The 12,247-nt window shown below is 36.8% G+C and overlaps 1 protein-coding gene across 1 annotated transcript in view; it reads right to left on the reverse strand.

Moving 5' to 3' along the window:
* TDRD9 (tudor domain containing 9) overlaps window positions 1-12,247 on the reverse strand; it is a 77,910-nt gene that overhangs the window by 39,032 nt on the left and 26,631 nt on the right. The window contains exons 5-7 of the mRNA XM_064512021.1: window positions 10,408-10,530; window positions 8,308-8,388; window positions 4,444-4,608 (exon numbers count right to left, since the gene is read on the reverse strand). Of these exons, the coding sequence (XP_064368091.1) occupies window positions 4,444-4,608; window positions 8,308-8,388; window positions 10,408-10,530 (369 nt within the window). The remainder of the gene's footprint in view (window positions 1-4,443; window positions 4,609-8,307; window positions 8,389-10,407; window positions 10,531-12,247) is intronic.

Raw genomic sequence — 12,247 nt, forward strand, 5'->3', positions numbered from 1 at the left:
TCTGCAGGTTTTATCAGGTTTTGAGAGCACAGCCAAAATCTTGGTCTTCAGTTTTCTGATCCTTACCAGAACAGCCATTTTATAACCCTATGCACTATCTACCCCAGGTCACCACAATATTTGCTGAAAGGTTCCTTCCTGAAAGCCCGAAGAATGTTATCCTCCTTTGTTACTGTGGAGGATGGACTGCAAGATCAAAAAAGCCATCTCTAAGAATTTGACAACACTCCTTCCAATTCTCCCTCCCACTTGAATCAAACATCTAGGTAGATCTTTCAGGTACATAATCCTATCAACCCCAGAGCTTCTTAACCACATCTCACACCCCTTATAATAAAGGAAAATCTGCCCCTCTGCTTTTCCAGTGAAGTTTGATTAGTCCATGAAAGTGCTCACAAACAACGTTCCAGTAGTTTTGATAAGAAGCAATTTTTTTCAATATACGTGATAATCATTAAGGAATTTGTTTTCAGGGTTACTTGAAGATAAGATGCCGGTTTTTAGACTATCCTTTCTTGAATAGCTGTCAAATTTGTCTTTTCGGTTCTGTTACCTTTAGTATTCTTTAAGGTGACAAGGCTGCCACACCACTCAGAAAAGGTGACAAACAGTGAGTGCAAAGCCCTAGCACAGCTGACTGAAATAATACATCATAATCAGAATTGCTTCTGACAGCAGTTCACTACCTTTCATCTGGACTCTATGACTTCAGTCCCAGAGCTATGAAGGAGTTTTTACATTTGCAAGCCAAAATGGGACCTTGTCTACTTCCCTAAGACAAAAAAGAGATAGGGGATTTCACTGACCTTCTGCCTACCACAAAGACCGTCAAGACCCCTAGTTTGCTTACGTTTGAAAGAGCTGCTCATAGAATTGACTAGACAATTAATTTTCATTCAGCTTCTCAAATACTGTACTATTCCAGTAGGTAAGCATTTACAGAACGCAGCTAACTTCAAATTTGCCTACAGATTCAGCCTTTGTGCATTTTTCATCAAAATCTGTGTTTCATTGATATCTTCAGGCTTACAGGGTGCTGATATGGCAAAATAATGATCCAGTTAATATCCAAAACAACGTGAAGATCACTATGTCAAGAGAAAAGAAATTACCTTTGATAAACCTATACTCAAACTGTATCACATATATATGATTCAATAATGGGGAAAGAGTAAGCCAGTACCATATTTGAAAATGTTTTTCCTTTCCTCTATTATTTTTCTTTCCTACGAATTAAGCAATTCAAGGGGAAGGACATTTCTTTAACTCCACAACTTATGTCCAGCCGTAGCAAAGGGCTTACTGTAGAGGCTCGCAGGAGAAAAGAAAATACTGAATGGCATTCCTATTTATCCTGTAAATCACAATTGAGGGGATATCAGTGAATCACCAAATTATCCAAATCAGAAATGCTCAAAGAATTTTTAATTCCCAATGTATTTAAAACATTATCACCCACAGAAATGAGTAAACAGTCAAATCAAGAGCTCTGCAGGATTCATAAAAGAATTGTACACACATGCACTAACACTAAGATTTTCTGAGAAGGACCAATCTTCATACCTCACAGCAAACAAGACAATTATGGACTGAACCAATTCAAATCAAGATGCTTTAAGCACAACTTTTGTCATCTCATTTTATAGTTACTAATTTTAAATCAAGACGAAAATTTGTAAAATTTGCATTTATATCAAAAGCAAAAAATGCTTTTACTGTCATTAACACCGTAATCTTTTATGTGAATTTTACAGACTTTTCAAAGGCAAAAATCAAATATAAAGAACTAAAACCTGCAGCCTGTAGGCACTTACAGAGCTATATAATTGATCTTGATTTTAGCACGATGAGAGACAGGTCCTTGCTTTCATGTGGCAGTGCTTAACCTATCAGTTGCCTTAACTCCCAGGCTATGTTTCATTTTTATCAGGATGTTACATAAATCTTCCCAGATCTTCTATGTTTTTAAGTAATTTCTTTTATTAAATTTACAGTTCAGAGAAAATTTCCACACACAGCTCCGTAAGAAGTAAGATGTGAGATAAAACATCAATGCCTTCCACTTCATTTTTTTTTCATATGTATTAAAAAGAAATTCAAGAGATCGTATATGTGCTTCTACGTTGCCCTAAGGCACAAATAACCTTGTGTACAATCTTATTCATTTCCTCCTATGAAAAACAGAACTGCTGTAGCCAAGAGAATACAATATTAAGAAAGAGATGAAAACTTAAGAATCAAAGTTGGTCATATACACAGAGAAAATAATAAATATATAAAAAAAACCATAAGCACTGTAACCAGCTCATTTTGTTCATGATCTTTGAGCTGAAAGGTTTGGCAGCTGGCCTCCAGCTGAGAGTGCATCAGCTTTGACAAATGCAACCTGATTGAAGTAGACTTCTTATAGAATTTCTTGGCCATCTTTTTGTTGCCATCTATCAAGAAGAGTCTTTTACAGAATCATGTATTACATAACCTCCTCCAGGTTATCCATCATACATCAGTGTGGCAGCTCTGAACAGTGACAGGCCAAATGGTATATGCATTTATCATATTTTTTTGGCTGTATTAAAACTTCAGCAGTTGTTCAACAGTTGTTTTTTCAGTGGGGTGGGGCTTTTTTGCTTGTCTCTGTTCAATAAAATACAGGGATATATGTCTACAGCATAGCCAATTATTTTCTTCTAGGTTTCCCCTAAGCTATCTTATTTATTTACTTTGTTTCTGCAAAATTGAGGGATGAAACTTAAAGAACAACAGTATGTTCACATACTGTTATCTTGAAGTGCATCCACTTTTTTCTTCATTGTGTGAGCACCACATGCAAGTCTTGGAGAGAGAGAATAAAGAAAAAAAAGGATGTTAAAACAACTGAATTTGGATCCTGGCAAAATGTATTCATTTCATTGAAGACAATTATAACAGTTTTTAAAAACAGCAAGTTGTTTTTCCTTATGGTATATCACAGAAGTTTTCAAAAAAAAAAAACCCCACCAAAAAAACCAACCACCTCCCTCCTCCCTGCACCCTAAAAAACTTCCAGGAAGCATTCCACATGGCCACAGAATTAAGATAATAATTCTTAATAAGAATTAAATACATTAAATATTAAAATATCTTAATAAGATAATAATTCTGAAATAATATAATTCTAAAAATCAGTCCTATACAACACAAAATGTTCCAGATCAGGTAAGTTTCTTCTCTGATTCAACTTCCCCTAATGAATGAAGATAACTGAAAGGACCTGTGTGTTGCCCAAGAGAGTAGGAAATGGACTGATTTTCATGAAACAGTGCTTCAGAGCTTCCCCATGACCTGCAGGAACAGCACCAGCCCGTCCTGGTGGTGGGAGGGCAGTCAAGGTCTACTCTTTCCCTGGCACCTCTCCACAGTACCATGGAATCTGTATTTCTTTTTAGCTATTCAGAGTTTGGATCACAGCGATTAGGTTTTACTTTGGCTAAAAGGAAGGATCTGCCTATGATCTAAGTTTCTCATATGAGAGACAATCAAAGCTTATAAAAGTCAAACAGCACACTGTTGGTCTAGTTAATATATCACTGTTTCTTTATAGGGATATTTTAATTGCTGCATTAAGAACAGGGTTAGTTTCAAACAGCACCATATTGTCATTTACATTCATTAAACTTCAGCTAGGCAGTTATTCTTGCATCAGTTTTATCAAAAGCTAACTAGAAATAACTGGCTTTTAGAATGATGGAAGTTCTTTCCCTTAACCATTATTTTTCAAATCGTACATTAGATCAGCAATTCTTCAGAGCAGCCAAACAGGCTGTTAAGTGGTCACCAGGGATTTGGTGAATGGCTGTTATACCAACATACTTTTATTACTCAGAATTGTGTATTTAGCAAGGCTGTGGCTCCTGTGAATTTGACATGGTGACCAATGTGTCTACAACAGAAACATGTTTGAGAACTACTGCAGAACTGCTCTGGGACTTAAAAAAATAGAAAGTGTGTCAGCCTCAGCTGGTAAAGTCAGCTTCACAACATCAAACTTCTAATTCTACAAGCTTCTTCTCTGATGTCTGTATTCATTTCCTAGTTCTTTCTGCTTTTGATACGTAACAGCATATGAACCAATCCCAAGAATATTTCCCAAGTTTGCCAGCTATAACCAAAGAGATCTGTAAGCCCTCATATATTAGTTTCTACAGACATTGCTATGGCGTTCACCTTTGAACCAAACTACTGAGCAAAAGCTCAGAGTAGGAGATACATACTACTTAAAATTCCTAGCCCTTTTCATTTCACTTAAGCTAAGTGAAAAACCACTAGGCTGTCAGTAGGGAGACTTCTGTTATATCACCATGTATTAATTCTTATCTAGAACTTTAAAGTAAAAGGGGTTATTTGTAATTGGTTATTCCAACTTTTCTTACTACATCCAAAGAAATAAAGTGATATTTACTTTACCTTGAAGTGAACAGTGTGCTTCAAATCATCAAGATAGTATTCTTCAATAGCATAAGGTTTGCCTTCCACCTCAAATATACAGGCTGGATTCAGTTTGTTGTTAACTGGAATTGCAAAGTAATCAGCAAATTCTTTACAGTTGATGGAAGCAGACATCAGTATTACCTGTTAAAGAATTTGCATAAAAAAGGTAAAACATTAATTTTAACATGAAATGCCATTCTACACTGGAATATCCACTTCTTCATACTAAAACAAACTAATTTAGATTACTACAGAGATCTACCTTAGGCACTTTAAGACAAGCATAGCTAGATGTGTCAAGAGTCCCTATATAGCAGGTAGAAAAAGGTAAACACCTGTAAGAGAATGACTCAGGCTAGAGACACAGGGCAGACAACACAAACCACCTCTTCATGCAGTAAAAATTTAAATCTAAAAATATTTAGTGCTCTTCCTTAAGCCTGCCTGAAATGAAGAAGAAAGTGCATGCTAAGTATTTTCAATTCCTGTTTTACTAAACAACAGTAAGAGTAGATAACTGCCTTTACCTCTCTCAAAAGAGGAGGCTGTTTCCTATAACGGTAGTATCTGCAATTATAACCTAGCCTTAAAAATTTTACTGTAACGATTTTGAAATATCTCAAACAACAGTGTTTTCTGGAGTTTCAATTAGTTTATGCAACAAACTCAAGGGTCACACTAAGCTCCTTGCTCTGATGTCTGCTGACTCTGCCAGGATTCTTAGGCTGTATTCATCCAGTTGGAAGAGCAGAAACCACATTTGCTACCTGATGAAGCCTCTTCTTTAAATTAAGAAACTCAGTTTTACAGCCAGTTTAGATATTTTCCCCCAGTTCAGACAGTATGGTAAGCGCAGGATGAAGGGAGAAGAACAAGTAAGGTAGTGGCTACGTTTATTTACCCTCTAACTTGCTCTATTTAGAATGCAGTCCCCTTGCTCAGCTAGAGTAAGCTAGATTGCCTCAACTTGGAAAAGCATGAAGAGCAAAGGAGTTATAATGAACTGCACGGTGTTCAGCTTGTCTCTCAAGTCTCCTGAGCCACTCTATGCATCACTGTACACAGGGATGTGAGTCAGTCCTTTTTTGCTTTCCTGAGACTTTCCATTATACAGAAAATAAGATGAAATAAAAAAAAACCTCAAACAAAAATGCAATGAAATGTATGAGCATCTCCCCTATGAAGTGATTGGCAGGCAAGTAATAAAGTGGGCATTGTACCATAGTTGCTTGGCACATGTTGCCTGGTACAGGGAGAACATGGAAAGAGCAGATTAAATCATAAAGTCAATCATCATAATCCTGAAAGAAGAAAACATCTGAAAGGACATAATTCTGCAAATAGCAGATGAAAGCTGTTCCACTACAGCATGAACTGCCTGCTGGTTCAAGGGAAAGCGTCCTACCTGCGCTAGGAAAATAAGCTGAATGTAACCTTGCCTGAAGGCTACTAGAACAAAATCCGACCTGAATTGTTCTAAAATGCCAGTAACTACTGGCGAGGAACTTGAATTCCTCTTCCTCTACACAACCTTTGTAATTACCACTCACACAGTAACCTGCACAGATTTCTCTCAAACTGGAAGGAAAATCATGGGTTCTTTAATGAACAGCAGTTGAAGAACCTTATTAAACCAAGAGTTTGATACTCTGAGTGGAGGTTTAACAAGCATACATCATCAATAGGGCAGAAAAACATGGCATAGAGGGTAATCGGACAGTTTAAGATCAAGAAGTCCATAAACACTTGCACAGTGTGGATGTGTGTAAACTCCACCATTTGAGACCAAAAACACGCACAATGAGAACAGCTCTCTTAAGAAGTCCATGAACAGCAATTTACTAGAACGTGCAACAGATTCTAGCTCCTACTTTCCTACCTAAATAGCCGTTACTGTCACTGTTGGAAATCGCACTGTTTGGTCTGACATAATAGAGCCATTCTTCCACTCTTAGGCTTTCTTGCAATAACCCCTTTCCAGAAAGGCCAACCTCTGAACAGTCAGATGCGTGCCCTGCGATCCACACGCAGTAACCTGCTCCAGCCATTGGCCAGAAAATTCAGGCTAGTTGGTAGTTGAACTACAACAGTTAGATTTTGTACTTCGTATGTCAGAATCACAGATAACTGCTGATAGGGAAAAAAGAAAATCTGAAAGATATCTGAAATCTGTAATGTCAGGATTAGGAAACAAACATCTCGTGTATTTCACACTACCCTGAGTCATAAATAAAATTTTTTCCCCTTAAAAAGGCCTCCATGCACACTTTTGTTTCAGAAATCAGTGCGGGGGCTGAGGTAGGGTGCAAGAGCGATCCTACATTCTCCAAATAAATTTGCCACATGATCAAAGAACCCTTCCTTATCAGTTTTTCAAAAGGGACTTGGGGAAAAAAGCAAACGGCATAGGACATACTGGGCTTATTGTATAGATTCAAAATGACATGTTCCACTCTGCTAAAACCCAGCAATTAAGATTAATAGTTCCTCCCTCCTCAGCATAAAAAACTCCAGGGTGGCAGGGGGAAGAGCAAGAAAACCACCTACAGAAGTAAGATTGTCTCAGATTCATACCACATAAAACTGTCATCTGAAGAAACAACTGCAGAGATGGATGTAAAGGAGATAAAAGTCTTCCAAGGACGATTCTGAGATATTTAATCAGAATTATGGAGACAAAAAGATCTTTCAGAAACCTCTAAGAGAGAAATGGTTTCTTACAGACAAGATGACAGAAGCTGAAGTGACTCCTGCTGTTGACAATCAGATAAACTGTATCAGGGGAAACTTTTCACAAACTGAATATGATCAAATTACTTGGCAGTCTTGGTAGACAGAGCCAAGTCCTAAGGAAGGCTGAAGAACAGCTTTATACTACTATCTCTGAATTGAAAGACAAGAAGCGAGTTTTCTTATTGGCAATACAAGGGATAAAAGTAAGAGATGTGAAGTGACAGGCTTGTCGTGACAACTGGAAGGGCACTTTCAGTGAGGACAGGGAAAAGCATGCTTGGAAGAGCTAAAGACAAGTTATCCGAGTTCAAACCAATACTAGTAGATTGTGCAGAACAATATAGCTTCGCTTGCAAAAGCAACAAAAAAGCCAACATAGATTCAGGTTATGTCCATTTTAAACGGAACAATTCACATTAACTGAACAATTGTCTGAACCACTTAAGGGAGTCATGCAGCCTCATGAACTTTCTAGTCACAAACAGCTATACCTAAATATTTTGAGCTAGTACAACTTTATTACTTGTATTTGATTTCTTACATTTCACATGAGTCCATTACTTTGAGACCACAAAAGTGGAATTCGTTGTGCTAAAACTCTGCACATTCTGCTTTTGTGCAATGTAGGTAAAGTTCCCTGACATGCAGAGAAAAATCTCAGCCACACTATACTACCAGTTCTGCCTATAAATTGCAATGTAGTATTTGTATTTTTTGCTATTTTTTCAATAATGTTGCCCCATTAAAAAAGTATAACATTTCCGAGAGTTAACGCTACCATCTTTAGCAAAGCCTACGCGCTGACCTCAATATCCAGTATTTAATTCTAGTCACATATTCATCTTGCATTTCTAGCCTTAAGCAGACTTTAGGAACTGATGCATCTTAACATGAGGAAAGAAAAGTCTCTCAGAGCATGTTATAGTGGCCAGAAAATAATGCCCCTTAGCTGACTTGCTTATAAGAAGTGGTGAACTAGATAATATTTTACCTTAAAGTATGTAATTATTTTTGAGTAAGTTCTTTAAAATTATACCCCTTGTAGACCAAAAACATGTAAAAATTTATTCTTCCAAGAAAAAGTAGCAGAATATACTTTGAACCAACCTTTACAAACTGTGAGTTTGTACGCAGCAGTTTACGGATTACCAAGAGCAAGAAATCCATTTCTTTTGTACGCTCATGCACCTAGAAGACATTGTTCACAAATTAATTTGCATAAATTTACACTCTTCTTTTTTGTTAATCTCTTCCTTTGCTGCTCAGTTTCACATTTTATATGCTTTTTTAACTTGAAACAACCACAAACTTCCATAGCAGAAAGCACATCTTTCAAGACTATGCAAGTTATGTTTTAAATCTCAACATGACAGCGTAGATGACTACAGCGCCTTTCATAAAAACCATATGACATTAAGTCATGAACATTGTAGAATAATGACTAGAGAATGATGGGGGGGGAGTTAATCATGAGCTCTAGCTACTAGATTCCATTACATATGACACTGACAACTAAGGCAATACTGAAAATGGTTAGGTCAATGGTAGCGGTGGGGTCACAAACGATTCAGGCAGGGACTACGTTTCTAACTGTCTAACAGTTTGTTGATCAAATTCAATAGACTCCTCCTGTTCCTAATGGCTTCTAGCCACTACCAAAATACATGATTGTTAACATATTCTGTTCCATCCAATTCTTTATACATCCTAACACCTGACTTTTAGGTTGACGATGATACAGCTGAATAAAGTCCTCTGCTCAATATTATCAGTGATGACCATATTCCTTTCTTGAGTTATTAGTTTATATATAAAGTGCTGCAGCTTTTTGCAGAGCTCAGCCTTCAAGAGAACTCTATGTCTGCATTTATTCCTGTAAGTTAATTAGCATATTTTAACATAATTTAAAGATATATTTATATTCAATATTGCCTCATTATGAAAAAAAATCAGCTAAGACATTTTCAGGCTGCCTGCAAGGTTTTGCTATGAGAAGTTGTGATTTTCAGCTCTAGGACTTGCTTAAGTATGTTCCAAGATGCCTGTAGTAGCCTGCCCAGGCTGGGACCTAAAATTAAGGATGAAGAAACAGAGAACATATGGTTGCTAAAATGGTGAAGATTAAGTCAAGACCACAGTCTGTGAGAAAAATGGGGGGGGGGGGGGGCGAGGAAGGTGGGGGGAGCGGCACATGGGAACAGGAGGGACTGGAGTTCCGGCAAGGGAAGCAAGGAGGAGAATGTCCAGTCTGGAAAGTTAAGAGCTGACAAAAACAGCAGTACAAGCTGATATCATCAGTTCAAATGGAAGCACCCAAACAAACTAGGTTTGGGACTCTGTATTAATCTGTTCTTCTGGCACAAAGGACTTGGTATAACATTAGACTTACAGTAATAGCAAGTACCATCTCCTTGCTCCTCAAAGAAAAAAGTCCCTCCAAGTTACAATATCGTAGCTGAATAAAAATGAAAGCCAGCATCAAAAGAGAACTACAGGTCCTCTTCTGCGCCACTGCATCCCAGGATTTAGTTCTACATCTTACACATGATTTACATTCATGGTTTATGAATGCACAATTTTGCATCTCACTATATTTAACAATCGAATATTGCTTACCTCAGGAAAAAAAGCATAACATGTAAAAATATACCAATCGGGGGAAAAAAATTCTAAAAGTGTGTCTTACATCAGCTTTCTAGTGAAGTAACAGCAATAATAATAAATCCACATGAGCAGATGGTCTACAGATTAATGAAATGCTACCCAATTAACATGAAGCAGAAAACTAAATTTGGCCAGAAGCAAAGAAAACTTTCAGATGGCTATTTTATTTTTCAGGACTTCCCTAAAAGGTAAAGGCCCTATCTAAAGGCCATAATGATGAAGACAGGAAAAACCAGCCTGCTCTTCATAGGTCTAGCCAGACACAATCTTGAAATCCAGGCTGTGGATTCAGAAACCATTTCAAGGCACTCGTATCTCAAAAATCCCCAAACCACCTCAATTCTAAACTTCATTGTTAAAAAACCCCCCACAGAATAACTGACACAAGCCTATTTCTAGAATTGTTAACCATGACCGCAATTTATACAAGGTATTGTTACTCATGTGTCAAGGTAGATATTTCTGTTTTTCTTTCTCTAGGATGGCAAGAGAAACAAAAAAGTTTTTGTAATATGAAATTTTAATTTATTTTCACCAACTTACTTCATCAATGAAAATGTGTGTGAACTCAGTTAGGCTTTTAGCACAAACTAGTTTCTGAAGAAGAACTCCAGTTGTCATGTATGTCAATCTCGTGTCTTTTGTGGAAACTTTCTCTAAACTGACCTAATATAAAATAAGAAAAATACTATAAGACACTTAAATATCTATGCATGTCTATAATTTTGAATATATTTCCATAAATATGCATGTGAAACACTCCAAACTGAAATAATGTAAACCCATCACAATCATTCACTCAAACTTGTGAAAGCCTCTGAACAAATGTGTTTTTAATCACATCTCAGTTTTAAAGCTCAGAACCAGTCAACACAGGAATAAAAAAAATTTTCCTTACCAAAAAAAAAAAAAAAAACAAAAACAAAAAAAACAAAGAAACAACTAAGTTGACACAAAGGATTGAAGCTTCAGTTGCTCTTACTATGGATTCTAGCCTGAAAATAGTTCCCTAAAGGGTTTTAAAGGCACATACATGGGTCTTTCCACTCAAATTCAGAGCAAGAAAAAGATTTTGCCAAAACTGAATTTGCTTAATGGATAAGAGAAAAGGAAAAGCGGGATGAGACATCATCAAGGGCAGACAATTTATTCCTGAGATGGAAGTTAAAAAGACCAATGGTAAAACAATGGCTTTACATTTTCTAAAACACTCCTGTAATCTTAGGTACCTTGGATGCTGTTTAACCTAGACCGTTAGTTAGGAAGATAGTCAGGACCATGAGCATCTTTTCACTTTGAGTTTTTACAATAAGCTAGAGCACATGAGTCTATGCTTCTGGTACATGAAGACTCATGGGCACTACAGGTTAAAAAACCTTTATAAAGTATTTACTAATTGAGGTAATGACACTTTAACACTCTTCTACCTCTCTAGTTTTTGCTCAACTCGTACAAACACTTGCAAAACAAGCAGGGCACATCCACATATGCTGTCCTGAAGACAGCTTGGAAACTTGCCATCATTTTACACTTTTCTGTTACCCTACTAAGTCAATTAAGCAATTTTTCAATTAGTTCAAGGTATTAAAGTATGTAAAACTTTTTGAGAAACTATTTAGAAAACAAACAAACCAACCAACATAACCACAATAATTCTGCAAAGTGATAACTGGAGGCTAATAACATGGGCTTAGTTAAGGCTTGAGATAATGTCAAATTATAATTTTCATGTAATTATCTGGAATATTCACCTCCTTGAATCAAAACTTCTTTAGGAAGTGATCAAGCATGAGCATATTTTTACTATTTCTTCCCACCTACTTGTGGAAAAATTTAACTATGTAAAACAAAGTAAAAAATTTCTTCCTATTACAATATTTGTTGCAGCCCTATTAGAAGAAAATCCTAAGATCTGATACTTGAACAATATGCAGTAGATGACAATAAAGATTCCTTTTGGCGGGGGGAAAAAGTCAAGCCGAATAGGTAAGTATTGGTAAACCTTGCAAGCAAAGCACAATGTAGTCCTATTATTTAAACGTCAGCTGCAGAATCTCCTAAGCATCTCCACTAGTGCAGAGACGGTTACTGCCAAGCTACCATTAGAAACAATGATCACAGCAGTTTATTGTGGTCACTGACAAAGAGCAGATTAAAGCACCAATATCTGTGCTGAAAGATGAAAGTGGCATCAAGTTTATGAACGGAGGGACGAAACAACTGAGTTTGACAAAGCAGAAAAAAGAGGTACAATTAAAAGAAAAAACGGTTTGAGTTTTTCACATGTCAAGAAGAAACTATGGCAGGACATTCATGGAAAGATCTGGCAATAACTACAAGAAATTTTGACATAGCTGACAGGTAAAGTCAAAGCAAATCAAAT

Source organism: Dromaius novaehollandiae, chromosome 5 (genome assembly GCF_036370855.1).
Source record: "Dromaius novaehollandiae isolate bDroNov1 chromosome 5, bDroNov1.hap1, whole genome shotgun sequence".
Taxonomy (NCBI): domain Eukaryota; kingdom Metazoa; phylum Chordata; class Aves; order Casuariiformes; family Dromaiidae; genus Dromaius; species Dromaius novaehollandiae.